Source organism: Quercus robur, chromosome 3, assembly GCF_932294415.1.
Source record: "Quercus robur chromosome 3, dhQueRobu3.1, whole genome shotgun sequence".
NCBI lineage: Eukaryota > Viridiplantae > Streptophyta > Magnoliopsida > Fagales > Fagaceae > Quercus > Quercus robur.
The window spans coordinates 48,308,282-48,335,514 of record NC_065536.1 but is presented as its reverse complement, the minus strand read 5'-3'; the positions used below and the strand labels follow the sequence as shown (position 1 = coordinate 48,335,514).

At 35.9% G+C, this 27,233-nt stretch overlaps 1 protein-coding gene and 1 non-coding gene across 3 annotated transcripts; both read left to right on the top strand.

Moving 5' to 3' along the window:
* The first annotated feature begins 3,478 nt into the window (after nucleotides 1-3,478).
* Nucleotides 3,479-12,264, top strand: LOC126718147 (histidine kinase 3). Of its 2 annotated transcripts, XR_007652848.1 has the most exons (11): nucleotides 3,479-4,862; nucleotides 5,272-5,553; nucleotides 5,783-5,952; nucleotides 7,753-7,965; nucleotides 8,281-8,467; nucleotides 8,556-8,607; nucleotides 8,717-8,946; nucleotides 9,050-9,148; nucleotides 9,600-10,720; nucleotides 11,072-11,415; nucleotides 11,620-12,264. XR_007652848.1 is itself a non-coding variant. In XM_050420229.1 (10 exons), exons 1-10 carry the CDS (start codon nucleotides 4,377-4,379, stop codon nucleotides 11,313-11,315), a joined length of 3,084 nt encoding a protein of 1,027 aa, XP_050276186.1. In that variant the 5' UTR covers nucleotides 3,479-4,376; the 3' UTR covers nucleotides 11,316-11,416. The 2 variants fall into 2 exon arrangements, 1 of the variants encoding a protein (XP_050276186.1); XM_050420229.1 differs by lacking the exon at nucleotides 11,620-12,264 and having other exon boundaries at nucleotides 11,072-11,416.
* An 819-nt stretch (nucleotides 12,265-13,083) lies between these two features.
* TRNAS-UGA (transfer RNA serine (anticodon UGA)) lies at nucleotides 13,084-13,165 on the top strand. Its single transcript has one exon. It is a non-coding gene; the product is annotated as a tRNA-Ser (tRNA).
* Nucleotides 13,166-27,233: the final 14,068 nt, after the last annotated feature.

Below are 27,233 nucleotides of genomic sequence, written 5' to 3'. Positions count from 1 at the left end.
TTAATAAAAATCACCACATGTTCTATCTTATTAAAAATTATTTAAAAAAAAATGATCATAAGTGGTATTAAATTTAGGTAAAAATCTTAATATGTGACTAATTACGTTTACTTTAAAAAAAAATTGACTAATTATTTATATTTTATAATAAAAAATTTTCTTATTTTTAAATGCATCCATACGTTTGCATAAGTTACATGCTAGTTAAGCGTAATGTAAGAATAAAAAGGAAAAAAAATTAAATTATAAATTACGTACATAAATAGTCTCAGCCATGCTTTCAATTTAGTTCTCTAATTTTTATTGTTCATTTCAATTATTTAACTTCTATTCATTTTTTTAATGTAGTCTATTTGTCCACCTCTATTTAATTTATACCATTAAATGCACTCAAATGACATTGTTGAGCAATTGCAAAAGAACGGAACTAAATGAAAGGATTAGATCAACTAAATTGAAACACTTTAGCTAGAGACACTTTAACTATTGTTAACTCATTTTCAAGTTTTTCTCTCTCATATTGTAAGGCAAAGACAATGTCGTGGCACATGCCTTAATCCAGAGAGCTCGTTTATCTTTTCCTTTTACTCATTTGGATAGAGGATGTTCTATCGGATATTGAATCTATTGTTTTGGCAGATTACCAAAGTTCTTAATAAAGTATCTTTGCAGGCTTGGGATTGATTCTCAAAAAAAAAAAAAAAAAAAAAAAAATTGAAATTAGATCAAAGTTAGAGAACGTAATTTATGACTTAATCTAAATAAAAATATCAACCTAAAAATGTGGGCAACTTAAGGCATTGTTTGGTATCTAAATTTGAAGATTGTTCTCTGAATTTAAATACATAAAATGGTGGGTCACACCAATAATAGATGTGTTTGGCACATGAATTTTGCAAACAGTTTCTAGAAAATTGTTCACCAAAATTCACTCTAGAGAACTGTTTTTTATTTATTTATAGAATACTAAGTATTTTAACACAAACACATGGAGAGAGGAGAAAAGGTCTTAAAGAAACTGACAGTAATATAGATCCAAAAGGCACAACTCATGGAGGTGTTTTGGAGGTGTTTTATTTATTTATTTTTAATTTTAGTTTTCAAAGTCATTATTCATTAAAAATAATTTGTTACTTTATTTTTTAAACTCATTCTCTCACTCTCTGATTTTGACCACCTCATCATTTGATTCTCACAAGCATGAAAACCACCATGATTAAGAAGCTGAGCTGTTGGCAAAGTTGATACACCAAGCGTGGGTTTGATTAATTTGATTCAACTTTGTAGTGCACAATCCAAATCCCACTTAGTTCAATTTTTTTGGATTTGTCGATTGGGCTTTAATTGTAACATTATGTTGTTAGGTTTTTTTGGGTTCAACTAGGTTGTGCATTTTTTTTAATTATTATTAAAGAGAAAAAAAAAAAAAAAAGAATAGTCAATTTCATAAGTTAAAAAAACTGAAAATTGTTTTTAGAAAAATTCCTCAAAAACCTAAAAAACATTTTATGAAAATAGTTTTTTGAAAATAGGACTAAAAACTAACTTATTGCTAAGTGTGCACCCGTTAATTAAGAATTTAATGGATCCAATTGTATTGAAAAATAACAAAAATAAATAAACAAAAATTATCATTAATATATTAATTCCAAGACATAGTTTATATTCAATGTACCGAAGCATTATACTCAACAAAAAAAAAAACAAATGCAGTGTCCAATTTCTATAACGCGTTGGGATTGTGTTGGCTCCGATGCACGGCCCAAGCCTTTAACTTATTGTTGGCCAGGCACGCACACTTAGAAGCCGACATGCGACATGGATGGTCCAAAGAGGAGAAGAGGGAAGCCCTCTTTGTACACGTGAGAGAGGTAGATGCTTTTAATTTTATCCCTCCCCCACAGATGACACGTAGCAAGACAAAGCTATTATGGGCATTACACGTTGCGCAACGCCATTGGGCGGGGGCAGAGAACCGGTGCGCTGACGTGGGACATCGCTGTCAGAAAGAGCTCCCCAGACCCAGAGGACACCAAAAAGAAGTGGGTAGTAGTGATGGCCTAATCACTTCGTGACAAGCCTTGATTGAAGTGCCCTTATACCTTTGCCCCTCCTTTTCACACTTATTTACTCTTTTGTCATTTCTGTCGCTCTAACCACTTTTTCCTATTTACTCCTCTCTTTCTATCTTCCAAATTACCATTTTACCCTCGAGTACGCGACCTATTTTCTTCGTTTGCCTAATTCCTTGTCCACCCATTGCTTCTTGTTGCTTCCTATACGGTTAACAAATTATATAAAAAGCTAAAAAGGTACCCACCCTATTACTCTTAGGTTTGGGGGGGGGTTGGTTACAACTACATTTTTGTACTATAAAAAAAAACAAAGGTGTTATTTTATCATTGGTGTGGTGGGGGCTTTTACTCCCTTTTAAACTTGTTGGAGTAAAATCAGCTAAGATGTCAATATCATTAAACAAAAAAAATATTACTCCCTCGTTTTGAATGCTATACTATTACCATCGCTATGTAGCTTCAAATTCTCAAAACTTCATGTATCCTATTTTGAAAAAAAATTATGGATCCAATTAGTTTGTTGGTTGATTCGAGGGAATCGTATATTATTTTATGCTTTGGGAGTCCAAAATTTAGACCTCTAAAATAAAAACACACTCAATAATAATGTTTTTTAGCTTCCTTTATTAATGTGCATCAAACGATATAAAATAAGGTAACGTTTAACTTCAAAAGAAAGCTACGCTATTTAGTATTTACTAATTACTATAAGTAGAAAAGATTTATTTAAAGACTAATCTCAAATCATCAGTCACATTCTTATCAAATTATTCAATTCTTAAAGGTAGGTAACATACTATTTTAAGCTGAGAAAAAAAAATATTGCTTCGAATAAATTTTAGAGCTGTTTACCTGTAAATTGGTTTGGATTACAGAACATAATAAAGAAGATGATAATAACACCTTGAGAGGTTCCTTCCAGTTTTAGTGTGAGTGCTGGTTAGCTCTTTACCTAATCTTTTTGACTCTTGGCGTCATTCATGGGCAAATGGCAATTAAGGAAAAGTACAAGGTATCTAATGCGATTGAGGCAAGAAAGTTAAAAATGTTTGATGGTTGAAATTCTGTTTCCATGCAAGGGTACTTTTGCCATAGAAAATTACAGCCATACAAACGCATAGAGTTAACGACTTAGCGTGTAGGAGTTGTCTACTGGTATTGGATGGATAGGGATGTGAACAGTGAACACAAATGGAAAGTTGGAAAAAGCAGTGATTTTTGATGAGTGTTAGTATACCTTTTCTGCCCTTATAAACTTTTATTCCATTATTTTACACTATATATCTCTTTTTTTTTTTTATAAAAAAAATATAATTATATTAAATTAATTATTATATTCTACTCTTTTTTTTTTTTTTTTTTTTTTTTGGGGGGGGTGGATGGTATGGACTATGGATAGAGATAATGGGTAATGGCCTTTGCTAGCAGACATTTCTTTCTACCACCATATTTTGATACTCTTCTCTCTATCTTTTGTTTTTGATAGATTCTAAATGCCCATGAAGAAGTCACTCTGCTCAGCTTCTTTTTCTTCTACTGCTACTGCAACTGCAACTGCAACTGCTTCTTCTACAACCATTCTTGGTCCTTATCATAGAGCTGCTTCTGTGTTAAGAGTACTGTTGTTCAGGTTGGTTTACTCGAAGAGTCAAACTTCAGAACTCAAACACTTGAACTCCTCCTTGTTTTATTTCAGGAAGTTAAGGAAAGTTACAAACTAGATTCTTTTTTTGTTGTTGGGGGGTTTTGTTTTCTGATTTGTTTAACTAAATTTAGAATCTTTGTTGGTTAGTTTGCCCATTTTTCTGGTTCTGGGTTTTGGTTGGTAGTTAACAGGATAAAATCACAAAAATTTGTTTGGGATTAGAAACTCAGAATCTTGGGATTCTTTGATTCCTTTTTATGGGTGTGTGAAGTGAAGTGAAATTCTTTTCTCTCCGGCTTTCACTTGCATTTCCCAACTCGAAGCTATTTGGTTGGATAAGATAGCATCTTCCCACTTCCACACATCACTATCAACCTTTCCTGTTTCTAGTGAATTTGGAGTTGGGAGTTGGAAGGTGAGCTTGAGGCTAGCTGAGCTTTTCGTTTCTTCTTCTTTCTTGTTCTTCTTGAACTTCTTGCAAGTTTGAGTTTTTCTTTTTTGATGTTGGGTTTAACTAGACAGGTTCTGTGGATTTGATAGTGGGTCTCTCTCTTTCTATCTCTATATCTATTTCGCTGGAAGTAGCAAGAAGTCAAACCCACTTCATATTGCTACTGTTTCTTGTTGTTAAGTTGTGTTGTTGGTTACTGCTGTTGATGAGTTTGCTTCACGTAGTTGGGTTTGGTCTAAAAGTGGGGCATCTGCTTTTGATGCTATGCTGCTGGATTGTGTCTGTAATTTCCATGAATTGGTTCATTAATGGTGGGATTATGGACACCAAGTCTGGAATGTTTTGTGATAGTGGCAAGATGTGGCTCAAATGGTGGGAAAAAATTTCAGGGAACAGCTGTATGATCCACCATCACTACTACCAGTATATTGGGTCCAAGAGAGTCCCCAAAACATGGTGGAAGAAGCTTTTGATGACATGGGTAGTTGGTTGGCTCATAGTTTCTTTATCGATCTTCTGGTACATGAGGTTACAAGCTACTGAGAAGAGGAAAGAGACCCTTCAAAGTATGTGTGATGAGAGGGCTAGGATGTTGCAGGACCAGTTTAATGTAAGTATGAATCATATTCAAGCCATGTCCATTCTGATCTCAACCTTCCACCATGGCAAGAAACCCTCTGCTATTGATCAGGTAACTTGATCTCCTTTCTTATTTGGACAATTTAGGACAAACACTCCATTATGAAAGTGCTTTAATTTCCCTTGATATCACCCTTGTTTCTTTCATTAAATTTTTTTGGTCAATAATGTCAATTATGCAAATGGCTTAATTCACAAGCACCCTTGAGCTATTTGTCCAGTGACCTCCTTTATTTTGATCAATTGCACTGTTCTTAATCCTTTAGCTTTCCATTATGCTACAATTTCATTACACTATTGCACTTTGTGATATGCCTTCTTCATTTGGAGGGATTAGTTCAAGGTCTCAGTTCCGGTTGTTAATTTGGTCAATTTAGCTTAATCTAAAACTAGATCTGAGTGCTTTTGACTATGATCACTGTATTTAGTCAACAAATCAATCTAACTTTCAAAACTTGTAGAGGACTTTCGCGAGATACACAGAAAGAACCGCTTTTGAAAGGCCCCTCACAAGTGGCGTGGCATATGCTGTAAGGGTTCTCCACTCTGAAAGGGCACAATTTGAGGAGCAACAAGGTTGGACAATTAAGAGGATGGATACTCTCGAAAAAAACCCTGTCCATAAGGACGACTATGCCCCAGAAGCTTTAGAGCCATCCCCAATTAAAGAAGAATATGCTCCTGTCATCTTTGCACAGGATATCATTTCTCATGTGGTTTCGATCGATTTGCTGTCGGGGACGGTAAGTTTCTTTTCTATCTTCTGCATATTCTCTAGTCATTCTTTGTAGGCAATTGACTAGATTGAATTATTGAATTGAAGTTCAAACCATTTACATTGAAACAGAATTTGGTTATGACTCAGAAAGCTCTTCTTATAAGTCTTAACATTCTGAATATTTTAAATTTGTAAGTATTTGATTTCATATATGATATTCAAATGAAAATTTTCAACCAATTATGGACTAACAGGAAGATCGTGAAAATATATTGCGTGCAAGAGCTTCTGGAAAGGGAGTTCTAACTGCTCCTTTCAGGCTACTGAAATCAAACCGTCTTGGAGTTATATTGACATATGCTGTCTACAAGAGGGATCTCCCCTCAAATGCTACCCCAAATGAGAGGATTCAAGCAACTGATGGGTATGTTCTCTTAGATAGATACCGATTAGGAACATTTTGTTATGGTTTCTTGAACCCTCAACCCCTGTCCCCTGATTGGGCCCCCACAAGGAAAAGAGGGCTGTAAAGCCTTTTATATATATATATATATATATATATATGGCTGAATAAATTCATCTGATTATTCTGTGGTAATACTTTAGTAGATGTCACTTCATTTATCATTTAGGTTAGTTTCTTTAAGTTAATAAAATTTCAATGAGCAAAACTATGTGGTTCAATCAAAATAATTTTTTTTTTCTGACTAAGAAATTATGGATGGCTTGACATTTCATTCAAATTCAAACTGACTAATCTAGTAAATTTTCCATATGCAAGGAGTCTGATGCCATGTTAAGGTGTGAGTCATTGGTTTAAATCCATTAAGGGGCTTTGGCTTTTTTCATAAAACCCCAGCCAAAGAATTCTTAATGAAAGGATAATAGAGATATTGTTGATATTTATAATGATACTGAATTTCCAATTGAAAAATGAATAGAGCTTACTGTACATAACACAAGATTTCTCCACCGGTGAGGTGTGCAAAAGTTTCTTCATGCCAGACAAAGAATGGCTATTGAGTCCAAAAGTAGAAGGGAGTTTGGTTTCAAGACTCACATGTTCAAGGTTTGACCAAATCTGTTTACCCCCTTAAGATGTTGAGACAACGCATACTCTCATTTTTATGATTGAAGTATGATGACTTTACCAATAGTTGAGACCTTTTTGAGAGATGTTTCGGCATATATTCCTACTAACAAAATTCCAACTACAGATGGCCAACATTCTTATCTGTTACTTGATTTTGAAGCTACTCTCCAACGTCATATCAATTGATTGAAAAGTCTGAAAGAAAGTTGTTGTTGGGGGGATTATACCTATAGCATTGTATCCTCAGAAGTTGGAAGAATAACAATCCTCATCCCACCTAAAATTCTAGGAATTCATTGATGAGTAGAATCGATTCAGAGACAGGTTGACTGATACATTTTAAATTTAAAACAGCTTAATATTGCCCTTTCCTACTCCCATGTCGTCAAAGAGGCAGTTTTTGTGGTATTTTGGTTTGGGATGCCTCAAGCCAATGTTCCAGTAATAGGCACTACAAAGTTAAAGTAACCCATGTCATACTTCCAGGAAAGCTAAATACACCAAAACAATGGGTAGTAAGAGTCAGAGAAGTCTTTCTTAAAACTAGAATTCTTAAGATCAAAGATTTGGGCAAAAGGGGATTGCCTAATAACCAATTTGGTTCTGAGGTAGGGAATAACCAGTCACACCAAACCAAAAGATGCAGCCAATATTGATTTCAGGCAAAAAACTAATTTTAGCTTTTTATTTTATAATTTTTATAAATGGGGTTGTTAGGGGAGGGGAATCTGAACTAGATGTATGTAATCTAATTACCATAAGACAACTCTAATTGAAATAGATGTAGCAGTGGTTTGTTGGAATCCCTAAGTCTTTACTTGATCCAGGATGTTTGATGAATTTGCAATTCTTGAACCCCTTTCATGCTCATGTCACATTGAGGTAGTGTAGAAGAAAAAATGTCGAATCTTAATAAAACTCAAATTTATTGTACACAACTCATTCTGGAAAGATTAAGGTTTGCACTTATACATCTTGTGGTGAATAATGGATTACTGTTACTCATATGTGGTACTAAAGGGGATTTTGATTGGATGACTATAATGAAAAGGCTTACTAATTTCAACTACGGCATATCAAATAAATAAAAAAACTAATAAGACTTTCACCATTTCCACTTCTGCCAAGCAGGTACATTGGTGGTGTCTTTGATGTCGAGTCACTTGTGGAGAAGTTGCTTCAACAGCTTGCTAGTAAACAGACCATCCTTGTGAATGTTTATGACACTACTAATCGCTCACATCCAATCAGCATGTATGGTTCAAATGTATCGGCTGATGGTTTGCAGCATGTTAGCACTCTTAATTTTGGAGATCCCTTCAGGAAGCATGAGATGCGTTGCAGGTAATCATTAAGCTCTTCTCTGTGCTGATTATTATGGGTTCTGCTTATGGGTCATATAGACCTCTTTGGTTATTTTGTAACCAATTGAGGCATCACATCAAGATTCTGGAAAAAATTTTGTCATTTTGAAAGCTTTATAATAAGTTGCTCCTGTCGTATGACTAGTCCACCTCTATATAACTTGAGGTGACTGTACTGTTACTGGTTCCCAAAGAGCCAGTCTCCTGTATCGTGAGAGGAAAATTGTAGCAATAATTGAAATTTAAGAGTTGAAGACTTGAAGCGTGTGCAAAACTAAGTTCATTCTTGACACAGATTCAAACAAAAACCACCATGGCCATGGTTGGCTATAACAACTTCAATTGGCATCCTCGTGATTGCATATCTTGTTGGATATATATTTCATGCAACTGTGAATCGAATTGCTAAAGTGGAGGATGATTACAACAAGATGATGGAGCTAAAAAAAAAAGCCGAGGCTGCTGATGTTGCCAAATCTCAGGTGCTTGATGCTTTAATTACTTAATCACACTATTTAGCTTGCTCTTATCATGCACATGTGGCCCTAATCAAATTATAACCTTCTGTAGTTCCTTGCTACTGTCTCCCATGAGATCAGAACTCCAATGAATGGTGTTCTTGGTGAGTCTTTCAAACTGTTGCATAGTAATTTAAGTTAGTTCTTGATATTGCATGATGTTCAAGGTAGAAACTGTTGAGCCATGACACTGCAATTCTGTTAATTTTTCAGGAATGTTGCATATGCTCATGGACACAGATCTTGATGTTACTCAACAAGATTATGTCAGAACTGCACAAGGCAGTGGAAAAGCTCTAGTCTCACTCATAAATGAGGTTTTAGACCAGGCAAAGATTGAATCTGGCAGGCTTGAGCTTGATGCAGTGCAATTTGATCTGCGAGCAATTTTAGATGATGTTCTGTCACTCTTTTCTGGAAAGTCCCAGGAAAAGGGAGTGGAGGTAATAAGTCTTTCTAGTTTTGCATTATCACTCATTGCATGCTGCTTTTCGCTGTTAATGAACTGAATTGATGGACTTTTGCATGGCCAAACTCGTGGAGCAGCTGGCAGTTTATATTTCAGACCGGGTTCCTGAAATGCTAATTGGTGATCCAGGAAGGTTTCGCCAAATCATTACCAATCTTATGGGTAACTCGATCAAAGTAAGTACACCGTAGGTTATAAAATCATTACCTTCTAAGTGGAAAAACTTTATGGGAAAAAAAAAAAAAAAAGTAGTGTTTACCATTACTTAAAAGATATACAGAAAAAAGAGGGGGGGGGGGGGGGGGGAGAGGAGAAGGGAATGAACAATCATGAGAATCTATTCTGTCATTACTCTATGCAAAGCAAGCTTGGTTTGATATTAAAAAATGAGGGCTTGTAGGTGGAAGTGTCTTCATTTTCATCTTGGGGAAAAAGATTAGAATGATGAAATTTAACAGATTTAAAGAATTAATTTTTTTTTCTCATCCAAAAAAATAATAAATAAATAAAATTGTTTTGAATTGTGCTATAGGCATAATGGTATATTACATAGGAATCTTAGAATGTGAAAGCGATTAATGTTAATGAAATCTAAAGTAATGACAAAAACTGATAATTATGTTGCAGTTTACAGAGAAAGGACACATATTTGTCACTGTTCATCTTGTCGAGGAGGTGATTGGTTCAACAGAAGTTGAGACATCATCAGAGAACACCTTGAGTGGATTCCCTGTCACTGATAGATGTTGTAGTTGGAAAGGATTTAAGGCTTTCAGTCAAGAGGGATCCACTTTTCCTCTCTCACTGCCCTCTGACTCAATCAACCTAATTGTATCTGTTGAGGATACAGGAGCAGGGATCCCTCCGGAGGCGCAATCTCGTGTTTTCACTCCTTTTATGCAGGTTGGACCATCAATCTCCCGAATACATGGGGGCACAGGTATTGGCCTGAGCATTAGCAAGTGTTTAGTTGGCCTTATGAATGGGGAAATTGGTTTTGTGAGCATTCCAAAGACTGGTTCCACCTTTACATTTACTGCTGTCTTCACCAATGGCTGCTCCAATCCCGATGAGTATAAAAGCCATAAAATTAACTACCAATCCAATTCTGCATCCACAGAATTTCAGGGCATGACAGCGTTAGTTGTAGACCCTAGACCTGTACGGGCTAAGGTCTCAAGATATCATATCCAACGGCTTGGAATTAGTGTTGAAGTAGTCTCTGATTTGAATCAAGGTTGGTCTAACATAAGCAGTGGCAATGGGGCTATTGATATTGTCCTTGTTGAACAGGAGGTTTGGGATAGGGATTCACACCTTTCATCTCTTTTCATTAATAACTTAAAGAAAATTGACCGTCGGACTCCTCCTAAGTTGTTCATTCTAGCTAATTTTATCAGTACATCCAGAACAAGTGCCACAACTTCAGGTGATAATACCCCATCTATCATCATGAAGCCCCTAAGATCAAGCATGCTTGCTGCCTCATTACAGCGAGCCATGGGTATTGGGAGCAAGGGGATTGCCCGCAATAGGGAGCAAGGGGCTCTCCGCAATCTTCTTCTTGGGAGAAAAATCCTTATCATAGATGACAATAATGTGAATCTGAAAGTAGCTGCTGGTGCTTTGAAGAAGTATGGGGCTGAAGTAGAATGTGCAGACAGTGGAAGAAAGGCAGTCTCATTGCTTAAGCCACCTCACTGCTTTGATGCCTGTTTCATGGATATCCAAATGCCGGAAATGGATGGGTATGTGATGCTTGATTGCCTAATGATTTCAGAGAGGCTTTTCTTTAGAAAACAAGAAATAAATAAAATATTATTCTAATGATCTAAGTCTAAAATCTGTCCTCATAGTTGTCAAGTTAACCATTTGGGTAATTGTAGGCTGCCTTGTGCACTGTGGCATCTGTTTTTATCAAGTTTTTTATTTTTTTATTTTATCAAGTTTGTTGTCATTTATTATTGATAGTAACTCTCTTTGGATTGAATGCTTTGCTCTTTCCATTGATGATCATTTTTTCATTTTTACTAATTTAAAGACGTGATTGGTAGATCAATCACGAGATCTGAGAACCATTGAATCTCCTTTTGGCACAGGTTTGAAGCTACAAAACTAATTCGGGAAATGGAGAAACATGGAGAAACATCTGTGGAGGCCTATGATAATGTTTCAAATTGGCATGTTCCCATTTTGGCCATGACAGCAGATGTAATCCAGGCTACACACGAGGAATGCCTAAAATGTGGAATGGATGGATATGTTTCAAAACCATTTGAAGCTGAACAACTTTATAGGGAGGTTTCACGGTTTTTCCAATCAGTTCCAAATGGGATTCTATAGAGACGACTTCTGTTCTAATGGCTTGCCAATGATACAAGCATGACTAGCTGTTCTCGTGGATGCTTAGGAATGCTTAAATGGGTTCAAATTCTTTCCAAGAGTAAGTTCATCTGAACCAAAACTTGATTTGTGACTTTATAGTTGCTAAGGGGTGACTATGTTCTTTAGAAAGTTTACTTAATTCATTTGAATGGTGTCAAGAGCTCACATCAAAAACTTGTTTCTTAATCATTCTTCTGAATTAAAATTGGTATAGTTAAAACTGCTAGTCTGTTGACTTATTTTGTACTTGTTATATATACAGGAAGATATTTGCTGATTGTGGCAGAGTGTATATAATAGCCATGCATGATTGGTTCGGATTGAGTTTTTGTTGATTTTTCTGATGAGCCAGATGTAGAAGACAATTCATTTTATCACGTGTAAAGTTCATCTCATTTCCAAGCCTTTCACCAGGGGTTAGTTATTTGAGGTATCTCTGCAAGTAAAGGTTCTTTGATGGGACCTTAACTGGGCCAAGAAAAATCCCTGGACTTGGATGTATCATAGAAGCTCTGAGGTTGCATCCTTTTCACAGTGCAATAATAAAGATTGCACTCCTTGAAGAGATCTCACCCTTTCTCTGAATGTCAATTTTTGTATTATAGTCATTGATTCAGTTGAAGGAATGAAATATAACTTCTCGGCAACAGGAGAGAATGCATTGTGCATATTACCTACAACTCCTATAAAGAAGTTTGATGTGTACTTATATAGTAACCCCTTTTTTTTTCCTTTTTCTTTTTTTTTTTCCTAACAATGCGAAAAGTTTGTCCAACAGAGAATTGATGTAACTAAGACACTAGACATTTGAGTAATATCACCATTCTTGCCTGATTTGTACATTTCTTGAACCACTTCGGCTGATTATGATTTTCAGTATGGTATCAATGCAAACATACTTCTTGAACCCCTTGGCATACAACCAAGTTATACTGTTGAGTGTCGTGTGTAAATTATTGTATTTACTGGAAATCTAAATCATTTCCCTAAGTAATTGAATACAAGTAGTAATACTTATCTTTAATTGTTCTAGAAGCAAGTTCAGAAAATTTTCTTTCGATATTGGAAATGGATTTAATAGATCAAAATAGGCACTTCAAAACAGGAATTTAATAGAACAGGCTAAACAAACTTGACAGCAAATTGTTACTGGTAACACCATGCTTGATAACTGCAAATTGGCCCTTCCAGCTCTCCATTTTATTTACGAAAAATGACCTTTTATTTTGATAAATTACCTGCTAGCTCAACTGATTATATTCGTAAAAGGTTTGTATCTGGGCCCTTGGGTGTGTGTGTGAACGTTTTTGCATGTAATCTCCTATGATGTTCTTGCGAAATCAACTCTTTCCTTTGATGTTGTAATCTATAATTTCCTTTCTTTCTTTTTTTCTTCTTATTCTTCCCCTTTTTTTTCTTTTTAACTTACAAAAATTGGAGGGAGATTCAATGCCCAGGTTCTATATTTATACTATAGGAACCGGATAATGCTAGTAAATGACAAGCTTTTTCTAATTTCTAACTTATAATCTCCAACATTAATTATATGAAATGGGATTTTTTTTTTTTTTTTTTTTGGGTCCATGCTGTTAACTTTATATATGGAAACGAGAAAAAAAAAAAAAAAAAAAAAATACATACTACAGGGCGTCGACCATGAACATGATGCTGCATATTCTTTATTTGCGTAATTATATTAAATAGTTAATGTCACACTTTCAAGTTCGTCGATATGTCCGAGTGGTTAAGGAGACAGACTTGAAATCTGTTGGGCTTCGCCCGCGCAGGTTCGAACCCTGCTGTCGACGTTTTTTTTTCCCCTGGGTATTGCGGAAGACAACTCAAAATCAGTAATTTTTTTTTTTTTACCTCTGTAGTAATAAGAATAAGTAGTTATCTTAGGATTCTTAGCCCCAAAAGTAGGGAATATGAAGAATCTATTTTAAATTTTAAATGTGACATAAATGTTAAGAATATGGATTCCCCCGGTATTGCGGAAGACAACTCAAAATCAGTAATTTTTTTTTTTTTTTTTACCTCTGTAGTAATAAGAATATGTAGTTATCTTAGGATTCTTAGCCCCAAAAGTAGGGAATATGAAGAATCTATTTTAAATTTTAAATGTGACATAAATGTTAAGAACATGGAGAAACTATTTTAAATTTTAAATGTAATATAAGTAAATTGTTAAAGGTACAAACTATTTTGCAAACTTTTTTCACAAACCGCTGTTGTGGTGGGTGTTTATTAGCAAGTAAAAAAGTGATGCTAGTGACTAATAAGAATCTGTGACATCAATAGTTTTTGCTTGTAGTATTACTCATGACATGGTCTTTTTTTTTTTTTTAATTATTATTTTACTTATTTTAACCAATTATTTAAGTTTTTTAGACTTATTATGATTAATGTGTATCGTGGTAGACTACTCGAAATCAGTATTTTTTTTTTTCCCTTTGTACTAATAAGTAGTTATCTTAGCCTCAAAAGTGGGGAACATGGAGAATCTATTTTAAACTTTAAATGTGACATAAATTTTAGAGAAATTTGATGTCTACAATATTTTCACAACAAATTTTATGTGGCAAGTTGTTACCATTTGTTATTGGTAGTGTAGAAAAGTAATTTTAGGGGTAGGTTCAAATTAGAACTAATAACAACTAATCACATATGATTTGTTGTGAAAATATTGTGGACATACTACCTCTCTAAATTTTAAGTATTTGAATCTATTATTTTACTTATTTTAACCAATTATTTAAGTTTTTTAGACTAATTCTGACTAATGTGTCCTGATATTAGACATGTCACACAAGGCGATACTTTTCTCTGTACAGATCTCTGTAGTCTTCGAAAAGTAAAAGAAACCAAGTCATGTTTGCCTAAGTGAGCTTCAAACCTCTCTAATCTATCTCAGATTTAGTAGGGGATTTAGTTTTTTCTTAGTCTTCTCTTAATCTATTTATCCTTCTCCCAAATTTTTTTTTTTCTCATTCCTATCCTCTTTGTCTTTTCTTTTTTCCTCTCTACCCTGTACTAATTTTTTCCTACTCCATCATGATGCTTCTATGGAGGAATTATGGAAAAAATTTCACTTATCTAATGAAGAAAAAGGTGTGATGGTTGTTAGTTCTCAAGAAGTGGCTCTCTCTAAACAAGAAGCCCAATTCAATCTCTTGTTCAAGTTACAAACCAATAAAGATTTCAATAAGGAGACTTTTAAATCTACTATTCAACAACTTTGGTGTTGCTCTCATGGTGTGACCATAAAAAAAGTGGGGAATAATTTATTCTTGGCTATCTTTGTCAAGGAGGAGAACATGGTTGAAGTTTAAGACAAAAGCCCTTTGTCTTTTGATAAAAGACTTATTTTATTGAAGCATTTCAATAAACATCTTAGCCTTGGTAATTTTACTTTTCAACACTCTCCTTTTTGGATTCGTGTTTTTAGTATTCCTCTCAAAAGTATGAACAAGACTGTTAGTACTCGTATAGCTAATGCAATTGGTAATTCCCTTATAGTTGATGCTCCTAAGAGTAGTTTGGCTTGGAGTCCCTTTCTTCAGATTAAGGTAGACATCGATATCACAAAACTTTTAAAGAGAGGAAAAAAGGTACATAAAGCTAATGTAGAGAAAGGGTGGGTTTTCTTCAAATATGAGAGGCTACCTATATTCTATTATTGATGTGGTATACTTGGCCATCAAGATCGTGAATCTCAAAAATCAATAATAATAAAAGGGGTATTATTCGACAGATGATGGGGATTTTCAATTTGATCCATAGCTACGTGCTATGGCCCAAAAGTTTGGTTAGAAGAAGAACAATTCTTATTCTAGGGAAAGAGAAGTAAAGGATGTTGAAGTTCATGCCTCTAAGGAAGAAGGTGGTGAGTCATCTCAAACCCACCATCCATTGGAAGCTCTTCCTCAGGTTGGTAATTAATTTAAGCGAGAAAATTCAAATTTTCCTTCCCTCAACAGGTTACTCTTCTTGGGTGAGATGTTATTCCTCAAATATCCAATATATTCAATAACTCTATCCTGCGTTCAAATTAAAAAGTTTCTCTATTGGATAATATTTCCATAGATATTTTGGATTTTATTACTGATCCTTTGTTGATAATATCTTTTCACCTTTGGATATTCCAATCCATACAAAACAAGCAAGTTTAACTCCTCATCCCATTGCTGGGGTTAACCTTCAGCCCTCTCTTCCAAAATGAAAATCTTAAGCCTTAATTGCCAAGGGCTTGGGATCTCAAAGGTAGTGCAGGAATTTTGCTGTTTGGCTAATGAAGAAGGTCCTAGGGTCTTATTTCTTTCTGAAACTTAGCTGGATATGAATGGTTTTGCCGGATTAAAAAGGAAATTAGATTTGACAAAAGGGATGTTGGAACCTCTTTTCCACATCACATTGATGCTTTTGTCAAGAGGGTAGGGTGTCATTTGGCGCCTTATTGGTTTCTATGGGCATCTAGAAACTTTGAAGATAGGTGAATCTTGGGAGTTATTACGTCATTTACAAGCTTCCTACACTCTTCCATGACTTCTCCTTGGTGACTTGAGTGAACTACTACACCCTGATCAATATTGGGTTAATGGTTTTAAGCTTCCAAACCAGATTGTTGAGTTTACTAGAGCGGTGGATGATTGTTCTCTATTGGACTTGGGTTTTAATGCTCCAAAATTTACATGGTGTAATAGAAGTGAAGAGGGTAAAATAGAAGTGAAGAGGGTAAAATAGTAGTCGACAGGTCCGTTTAAATAAACTTGACGATGCTAGACCAATGGTCCAATAGCGTACGGGCCCAGGATGAACGGATGTGAGGTGGACGGATCTCAAGGTGGATGGATCTCAAGGCCACATGGCATGGTTTAAGTAACCTTCAAGTAACCCTAGATGGAAATAACTTGCGTCCTATGATTGAACTTAGTCAATAGAGTCCCAATATGAATAGAATCTTAGTATAGGAAGGATCCCGCAATATATGCCCATTAATGATGATCTTCTCCATAAGGAAAAGCCTTCCCACGCAAGAAAGGAAGGTCGGTTTTACACTACTATAAAAACCCAAAGACTCTCAGAAAATAAGGTACACATAATTCACCCCAGCTCTGGCACTTTAGAGTTGTAGAAAGGTTTTCTGACTTAATCTTTAGAGAGTCTTTGGCTGGTATCACACCGGTACTTTTTTAGGGTTTTCTCTAATGTTGTTTTGCAAGCATCATTTCAAGCACGTGAGTATCATGTGGCGTACTGACAATTTCTAGTATCATCAGTTGGCACCGTCCGTGGGAACCATTGATCAGGAAATAAGCTACATTCATCGCTTCCCGGACAAAAAGTTGCATGATACTTACTCGTTCGATGGAAACCACAACCAACAATCAGGGCGACGAACCGCGACCCACTGCCCTGGAGAGGCAAGTCCAAACCCTCACAACAACAATGGAACATCTCATCAAGCAAAATCATGACCTAGAGGAACAGCTATGCCAGAAGAACATAGCAATGGATACCTAAAAGGAAGACAAAAGAAGGCACCAGCATTAAGAGAAGGAACCAAGAAGGGTCGGAAGGAAGCGATGCCCCAAGCAGGCCAGAGTGACAGGACATGAGTCATCCATCCATCACAAATACGGTTCCACCTCATATAGTCGCCAAGATGCAAATGATGAAGGAACGGATGGACTTTATGATGAATGCACTTAGAGGACGGGTGTCTAGTGACCTTAATGATTTGGTCCATCTGACTGATTCACCATTCACGTCTGTCACTACATCCCCCTCCCATCGAAGTTTCATATGCCATAGGTGGAAAATTATGATTGACCCAAGGACCCCTTAGTTCACTTGGAGTCTTTTAAGACCTTAATGCACCTTCAAGGGGTGCCAAATGAGATCATGTACTGAGCCTTCCCCACCACGTTGAAGGGATCCGCAAGGATCTGGTTCAGCAGGCTGATGCTTAACTCCATTAGTACTTTCAAGAAGTTAAGTGCCCAATTCGGCTCACACTTCATCGAGGGGCACAGGTATAAGAAGTCAACTGCATGCTTGATGAACATTAAGCAGCGGGAGGACAAGATGCTGAGGTCCTACATCACCCGTTTTAACAAAGAGGCTTTCTTGATCAATGAAGCAGACGATCCGATACTCGTGGCTGCCTTCATGAACAGATTACAAAAGAGTAAGTTCCTGTTCTACCTATACAAAAAGGACCCAAAAACTATGTCAGATGTACTGTACAGGGCAACCAAGTACATGAACGTAGAAGATGCGTTGCTGGCCCGAGAAGAAAAGCTGAGGAAGCGGGAAAGACAGGAGGATGTACGGCAGGATAGGGGACGGAAGATGGCTAGGACCGAAGAACAGCGAGAGGACAGGAGTTCCAAGCCCCCCACGAGAAAATTCGTAAGTTTCACACCGCTGACTGCCCCGATCGACCAAGTCTTGATGCAAAATAAGGACGAAAGAGCCCTGACCTTCCTCGGCAAGCTAAAAGGAGATCCAAATAAGAGGTCTAGAGACAAGTGTTGCTGCTTCTACCGTGATCACAGCCATGACACAGCTGACTGTTACGACTTAAAACAACAAATTGAAACCCTTATCAGACAAGGAAAGCTGCAGAGGTTCATCAACAAGGAGAGGACGAACCCACCTTAAGAGCAGGCTCCTCGACGGGAGAATGAGCACCCTAGGCCACCCATAAGAGATATAAGAATGATTGTAGGGGGCACGATGATTACCGGGTCCTTCAAAAAGGCCCGTAAAACTTATCTCAGGATTGTTCAGAATGTCCAGCTGACGAGTTCTGTACCTAAAATGGCGCAGATAGACAACCCCATCATCAGATTCTTGGAAGAAGATGCCCGACGTCTTCACCACCCACATGACGATGCACTTGTCGTTAGCATACAAGTAGGGGATTACAACACGCACCGGGTTCTGGTTGACAATGGCAGCTTGGCGGACATCCTTTACTACCTAGCATTCCAACAGATGAGGATTAACAAAGAGCCGACTAGTTCCGACGAACACTCTGTTCATTGGTTTTGGAGGAACGAGGGTGTTCCCTCTTGATGCAGTCACATTATTTGTAATGATGGGCAACTATCCCCAGCAGATCACTAAGAACGTAACATTCCTTGTGGTCGACTGCTCATTCGCTTATAATGCCATCTTGGGACGACCTACCCTCAATTCATGGAAGGTTGTAACCTTAACCTACCACTTAATGATCAAGTTCCCTACAAATTATGGAGTAGGAGAGCTGCGCGTAAATCAGGTAGTTGTGCACAAATGCTACATAGCTATAATGGAGATGGACGACCACCTCCAGGCCATGAACATAGAAGACATCAAACGGTGACAGAGCTTGTTGAAAGGTTTGAAGAGATATTTCTCGGGGACTCCAGGAATTATTGAATAACAAGGATTGGTACCCTCGCCAACCTAACGGTCCGCCAAGCACTAACAACTTTTCTAAAGGATAATTGGAATGTATTTGCTTGGAGCCATAAAGACATGCTGGGAATAAACCCTTCGGTCATGGTGCACAAACTGAACATGTCACCCTCCTTTACACCCATCCGTTAGAAGAAGCGAGTATTCACCCCAAAATGAGATCAAGCTATAGCAAAAGAAGTTCACAAGCTACAAGAGGCGAATGTCATTAGGGAGGTTTACTACCCCAACTTGCTGGCAAACGTGGTGATGGTCAAAAAAGCCAGTGATAAATGAAGGATGTGCGTAGACTTCACCAACTTGAATAAGGCATGCCCGAAAAATAGTTACCCCCTCCCACGGATTGACGTTATGGTTGACTCTACGGCTCAACATTAGTTATTAAGTTTCATGGATGCTTTTTTGGGCTACAACCAGATCAGGATGGACGAAGCAGATTAGGAGAAGACTTCGTTCATTACTAGCCAGGGCCTCTTCTGCTATAAAGTAATGCCATTTGGCCTAAAAAATGTAGGCACGACATATCAGAGGCTCATGAATAAGATAATTGCACAGTAGATTGGGAGAAATGTCCGGGTCTATGTTGACGACATGCTAGTGAAAAGCCAAAGAGAGGAAGATCACTTGCACGACCTTAGGGAAACATTCAACACCCTTCATTCTTACAACATGAAGCTCAACCTAGGCAAGTGTGCCTCCAGAGTGATGGCAATAAAATTCCTAGGGTTCATGGTGTCTCAGAGGGGTATCGAGGCCAATTCAAACAAGATCCAGGCCATAATAGAGATGACACCCTCAAGGAACGTAAAAGAAATACAAAGCCTCAACGATAAAGTAGCAGCGCTGAACAGATTTATGCCGAGGGCAAGGGATAAATGCCTACCTTTCTTCCACACACTAAAGAAATCTTTTGAATGGACGGCCGAGTGTCAGTAGGCATTCGAGGATCTAAAGACCTACCTTATGTCCCTTTCGCTGCTAAGTCCTTCCCAGCCCGGGGAAGAACTATTTCTCTACTTGGCAGTATCCTCGGCAGCCGTCAACGCAGCCTTAGTCAGGGAAGAAGACAGGGTACAGAAGCCCGTATATTACACAAGTCGAGTGCTCAGAGGCGTGAAAGAAAGATACGCACCAATAGAGAAACTTGCCTTCGCTTTGGTTATAGCGGCCCATAAACTAAAGCCATATTTCTAGGCCCACACTATCATCGTATTAACTAACAAGCCTCTATGACGAGTAATAAACAGTCCCAAAGCTGCTGGGCGAATGACACTATGGGCAATAAAACTGAGTGAGTTTGACGTTTAGTATTGCCCGCGTACGGCCATTAAGGGATAGGCGGTCGCCAACTTCATTGCGGAATTCACTAACGAAGAAAGCCAGGGGTCAAAAGAGGTCCCACAATGGAGCATCCACACAGACGGATCCTCTAATAAGCAAGCAGGCAGAGCTAGCGTAATTCTCCATAGCCTAGAAGGAGATAAGATCAAATGCATGGTCCGTCTAGACTTCCCTACGACCAATAACTCAATGATTGTTCTTTGGCCTTTTATTTTTGTTTGTGACCTTATATATTGTTAAAGGGACCAAAGTTTAAGAACAAACTTTGGCTACAAATTTAATTGTAGACTAAGGCTACAACTTTCATTAAACAAATTAATATGACTGCATATTATTAAATTGCATGTTCTTTATGTTCTTAAAACACATGTCAAATTTGATGTCAATCAAATGTTATTCATTATTTGATCCATAAACTTATTTTTTTATGTATATTTTTAGACTACAAAAACTCAAAATTTAAACATTTGATTGATGGCATAGCTATTGGTTTTTTTTTTTTTTTTTTTTTTTTTTTTTTTTTTTTTTTTTATCTTTTTGAAATCTTGTAATTTGATGTCAACATTTTTTTAATCTTGAAAATCATCTATGATTTACAATAAATTAAATTTTATAACAATTTCCTTTTTACTATACAAACCATGTATAAAAGAGTAGTACTGCGAGTACAACAGTTTCACAACAAAACCAATGTAGAAAGTTGTTACTAGTTCTAGTGGCGGCTTTAGGAATTTTTTTAAGGATGGCGATTAAGAAACTTAAATTATAAAAAATCTAATAAAAAGAGAACTTCATATATTGACCAAAAAAAAAAAAACACGCAAATACATAAAGTTTTACAATTTCCTTCTACGAATTTTCTTATTTTAAAATCGTTGTATGATAGTCTCATTATCCATACTGCAAGCTAAATCTCTTTCAAAATTTTAGTTAAATAAAATTTTTCTTTGGCCTTTTCTTTTTGTTTGTAAAGACCTTATATATTGTTAAAGGGACTAAGGTTTAAGGACAAAATTTGGCTACAAATTTAATTGCAAGCTAATGCTACAACTCTCATTAAACAAATTAATATGACTATATATTTTGAAAATCTAACCATTGAATTGCATATTCTTTATGATCTTAAAACACATGTCAAATTTGATGTCAGTCAGATATTACTTATTATTTAGTTCATAAACTTATTTTTTATGTATAATTTTATACTACAAAAACTCAAAATTTAAAAATTTGATTGATGACATAGCTATTGATTTTTGATCTTTTTGAAATCTTGCAAGTATGGAGGATGTAAGAAAAAAAATGTAATCCAATAATGAATTTGTCAAAATTCACATTCAATAAAAAAAAATGTTGAGTGAAGTTGTAAACTTAGTCTACAAGACTATAATCAAGTTTGTTGCCAAATTTTGTTCAAAATTTAATTATGTTGAGCCCAAAAGAATTTAGGGTGGTCACAAATTTTTTTTAAGATAAAAAATCATAGATTTTTTGAAATTTATATATACTATTTCTTTTTCCCAAGTCAAGGTGGTCCTGGGACCACCTATATATATATATATATATATATGAGAATGATATATAAGAGATATAGGGTTCAATCCCCACCTATACCAAAAACTGATTGGTGTATTGGTTTAATGATAAAGAGCTATCATCAGGAACAAACGCCATAAATTGAAATTCTCTCAAAAAAAGAAAAAAAAAAAAAGAAAAGAGAATGATATTCATGAATCATGATTAAAATAGTAAAATATTATACCTGAGTTTTATATGCAGTGTTTGATTGTTTAGTGTTTGATTGTTTGTTGTTTATATAATATCAAGGTTTGTATCAAAATAATATATATACTAGCCTCTGAGCACACACTCATGCGCATGCTCAAAGGCTCTTTCTATTTTTTTGAGTAAAGGTTAATAATTTGTATCTATTATAATTTAAAAATATATTTTTTTTCAAACAAATAAAAAGGATAAATTTTAAAGATAAGTAGTAACTGTAATTTCTTTTTTAAATGTGAGGGGAAAAAAATCCTAAATTTTATGAATTCTTTTTTTGAATTTAAAATGAAATTTGTTATTTGACATTTATGACCATATTTCTAAATGAAGTTACCCTTCATTAATGAGGGCATTTTTAAATCACGTAAAAATCCAATTGAAAGAGGGGAATCCTCTTATATATATATAGTGTATATATATATATATATATATAGAGAGAGAGAGAGAGAGAGAGAGAGAGAGAGAGAGAGAGAGAGAGAGAGAGGTCAAAAATCCATTTAACAAAAATATAGTTGGTCTTATTAACTAAAAAAAACCTCTTAAACGTACACAAAAGTTCGAAACTATATAATGTAAGTTTTTCTTTTTCTTCTTTTTGCTAAGTAATACAATTTTATTAAGGAAAAGATCCAAGGCTGCAGCCATCTACCTTCTTTGCCTGCATAACGACGGAGGGGAGAGAGGAGATGGCATTAGCACCATGACAAAAAAGAAATACAAGAAAATAATTTAGCAAACTGCATTAATGTCCTTTATGATGTTTGATATTGTCCAATGAGGAGCAATGGTAGAATTTTGAATGGGGTCAATAACATTAAGAGAGTCACCCTCAATGATGATGTAATCCATACTAGCAAACAAAGCACCGTTAATAGCAAGAAGAGCCATTTTAGCTTCAGAACAAAGAGGATCTCATTTTATTTCGTTTTCCAATTCAAACATGTGTGATCTTACCCAAATAGTTTTGACAGATATCAGCAAGATAAATCAAAATGAATTGTTTAGGTAAAGCCAAATAGAAGCATGACACCAACCAAGTCACAAAGTTTAACTTTGAGTCCCAAACCCTATAATCTATATAAACCAAATAAAAATAAAAAATCCTCTACATTCAAGGCTCTATACCTAAAAGAATTTAGAAGTCAAATACAATGAACTGTAGCTTCTATTGCTTTTTTATTCTCTCTCTCTCTCTAACCTCCGATTCAAACTTGCTAGTTCAAAATTTCTAGTTCAAACTTGCTGGGTTGCTTCAATGAATTGTTGGGAACATCAATTTGCCTACGAGTGGTTTGAATTGGCTTTTTGGATTGACGCCAATAAGGTTTTTTGTGCGTTAATGATTTTGGGTGGTTTGATTTGGTGTGTTGTTGGGTTGATCGACACCAATGGGTTGTTGTGGTGGGTTGTGGGTGGGTCATGGTCAACATGATGGGTTAATATGGGTTTGGTCACAATAGGTTTGGTTTATTCTTGGTTGATGTGGGTTTGAGAGAGAGAGAGAGAGAGAGAGAGAAATAAATAGTGTTGGATGTGATGTGAAAAATAAGAGATGAGATGTAAGGTGAGTTGTGAAATGATATGCTAAAATGGATAAAATTGTTTTTCCGAGTGTAAAATGGGGATTTTTTAAGAAACGCTGATGTGAATACTCTTAAACACATGGTGTGGTTCCTTTCTTGGAAAGTACCCAAGTCCATTAATGACAAGGGATCTTAGGCCTCCAAGGATGAATGGTTGAACCGGGTCTAGTTCTCCACCACCTATTGGGGTCATTATATGAACCGATTTGTGCGCAAATTACATAAAACTCCTCAAGGCAAAAATGTGATTTCCTCCTAAGTAATAAAATATCATTATAAGTGTTTTAATGTCATAAAATGACCATTTACAATTACGAAATAAGTAAAATAATTATTCATAATATTCACAATGAGAAGGAGATTGAAATAGAATATTTAAGACTTATCTTTTATTGTGTGAACATTTAAAAGAGTTCCTTCACTTGGTTCCCCGAGCATGATGTTGTGGTACCCCGAACATGATGTCATGGCTCCCAAGGGTACTAGGTTTGTAATCCATAGAACCCAGAATCTCTGGTTCCTTGAACTATAGGATATTTCTCCAAGCTTATTATGTAATGGAGTTTTGTCCATTCCCTTTACCTCTATAGGTCCTACACAAGAACAACTATACAATACACATATCTTCAAATAATTGTTAGTCTTTTTCAAATTAAGATATACATTCTGATACATATACATATATGTAAATAAATTTCAAAAGAATGAGTCAACCACGAGGATCCTGGCCCTAATTCTCACAAACTTAGTGCATTTGCACAAGAGTTATGAGATTTGGAACTCAAGTCCAAGTAGCTTTGCTTGGGCATTGTCTTCCAAGATAGTCAAGTGAGGAGGATTCTGTGAGAGAGAGTTATATCTGATGTGTGCATGTTTTGGCCTATGTTTCTTTGGAGGCTAAGTGATATTTTGAATGATCTCAAGGATGTGGGGTGAATTCCTCCCCCTTGGCTCTCTTCTCTCCCTTGCTGAGCTCTTAAAGCTCAAAGAATTATCTTTTTGAACTTTTGAACTCTCCCATTTTTCCTCCATCTGAATCCCCATTTCCCCCCCCCCCCTTTTTGCTATGCTTTAGTATTCCTTTTATAGTAGACATGGTCTGGTACCCCGGGCAAGGACTTCCTTTGCCTGCTAGGTACAATCATGTCATCTAGAGCCTGAAAAAGTGCATTAGGCAGATGTTTAACTTAATTAGGCAATTATAACTCAAAAGGGGTGTTTGGCTTTAGCAACAAATGGAAGATTTCTTCTTGGAAAGTTAAAGGAGTGGATGGGCTGCTCAATGCAATGGATGACAGTTTTGATTGAAAATGACAATTAAGATGAAATTGTGGGGAGATGTCATGCATATGGAGGAACAGAGTTTTCCATTAGTTCATGCATTCCAAGCAAATATATGAACCAAGGGAAACTTTTGGGATCCTCCTTTCACCAGCAATCAATCCCCTACCGACCAAAACACTTCTCTCTTACTACCAACTTGGGATCCCATGGGCTTGGACCATGGGTTACAAAGATAATTCCTAGTTTTGTTGGATTTTTTAATGGCTTTTGCTGGAAATCTGAATATACACCTTGGCTTTCCCATGTGTCAGCCAAGGTTCTCTTTTCAAGGCTTCAAAAGGACACATCAAGGTCCTAGGGCCTTAATGTTGATTCTTCTTACTGCATGTTCTCTGGCTTGACTGAGATCCTTCTTCCTGCTGCATGTCCTCTAGCCTAACCAAGTCAGGGTCCTCTTTATTATTATTATTATTATTATTTCTTTCTTTTTCCTTCTTTTTGGGACTTTGAGCTTTCATGGTCCTTCTTAACTTCATGAATTGAACTTTTTTTTGTTAAGGCCTATGGTCTTTCCTTACTTTTCATGGAATGGGCTTTCTTGTCAAATTTTGGTCCTCAACACATGGTTATTAGTATCCCGATCTGGATCCTCTAGATCTTAAGATCCTACAATATCATTGATCTTACTAGGATATGTACCAAAGTAGAATCTACATGGGATCCTGATTTGGATATTGGGATTTAATAGGATCCTAATCCCATAGTGATATCAAAGATCTTGTGCTATGAAGGAAAATTAAAAGAAAAAAAAAATTCTTATTTTGAGCCTCTAAGTGGAGCCCAAAGACCCTAAACTATTAAAAAACGTAGTAAAAAGATCATCCTAGTGGCCCCGGCCCAAATTGATAAATAAAAATAATATAAAAATGTGTTAGAGACATATTTTATGTAAATTGGCTAATCCTTTGGCTAAACCCATTTTATTTGTAATTTGGTAGATTTAGGATGGATTTAGTACTTCAAGAAACAAGTGATTAAGTTAAGTATTGAAGCCATGCAAATCTAACCAAAAAACAAGTGAAGGAAGTGTTGTTCATTAAAGCTCGACAGATGTCTCGATAGAATCCTTTCTATTGAGATTTAATATTGAAGCTCGACACAAGCTTAACACAAGCTGTATCTGTCGAGAATTACAAAATCAAACTTTTTAGATCTGATTACACGCATATTCCTACGTATTTGTGTAGGGTTTCTTTTCTCACAACCCTAGACATATATAAAGATTATTTTAAAGGCCGTTACACATCTTTTGAATAACCAAATGCAAAAAGTGACCTAGTTCATCATTTTCTCTGAAAAAGCTATTGCGTTTTTATGCCAAGGGTTTTGTGACCAAGGAGCTTCCTGATCTTTATTATTGATGAAGTGAAGAATTTTGCAGCCAACATCTTCTTCAAGTTGCTAGTGTTAGTCACGTACTTAGATCCGTGCATTATTGGTTAGTCACATACTAGGATTCATGCATTGAACTGAAAGATTGCCACTACAATCTAAGTCCAATTAGGTATTGGAGTAAGGGTTCAACTGTAAATTGATATTTCGGGATAGGCCAAAGGGTTTGGTAAGATTCCTTATATTTGTAACTGCTTGTGATTGATAATAGTGGATTCTTGGGAATGGTGACCTGAAATTCACCCGGTGGAGTTTTGCCTCAATGGTTTTCCCCATTCGTAAACAAATCACCTGTGTCAAATTTATTTTCCGCTGCATTTAGTATAATTAGTGATTTGTTTTTGCTTCCACGCCATTGCATGTAATTGAACTTAATTAATTAATTTGGATAATTAATTAATTTGTAAGGGGTCAATTCATTTTAACCCAACAAAATGCAAAAATAAAAATCTAAGTTTGACATCACTTTAACCTAATCAACAAAATCGCATAAAGATAAGAGAAGAAAAGAAACTAGAGAATAGAGGACGAGTGTGAGAAGCTGAGAAATCTGATGGTGGCACTGCTATGAGAGAGACTATTGACATTGACATTATGTGAGACACTTGGTATTGTTGTTTGCTTTGACTTGTTTATGTGAGACATTATGTATGTTTGTGGTGTTAAATCTTAGAGTTTTGTTTATATATTTGTAGTTTGATACTTAGCATTTTATTAGTAATTTGCGTTAAAAATTACTTTTGTTCAATGTTTCTTTAATATATATTATGAGGATATCGATCTTATGAACCGATTCCTGAATCCTTTCATCAATGTTGTGTAAGATCTCAATCTTGATAAGCTTGATTAAAATAGTAAACTAAAATTTAGACGTGTATTTATATCTAAAAATTACGCCCATTAAAATAGACAAAAATTAAGCTAAAATATAAGTACAGTTTGTTTAGACTCGAGAATTCTCTAACGG

What these genes read in the sequence shown, in the direction of transcription:
- LOC126718147 (XM_050420229.1), top strand. Translation starts at nt 4,377, where the DNA reads ATGAGTTTGCTTCACGTAGTTGGGTTTGGTCTAAAAGTGGGGCATCTG. An exon ending in TCGATTTGCTGTCGGGGACG is followed by an intron (nt 5,554 to 5,782) that starts GTAAGTTTCTTT and finishes ATGGACTAACAG; the next exon opens with GAAGATCGTGAAAATATATT. An exon ending in TTATGGGTAACTCGATCAAA is followed by an intron (nt 9,149 to 9,599) that starts GTAAGTACACCG and finishes ATTATGTTGCAG; the next exon opens with TTTACAGAGAAAGGACACAT.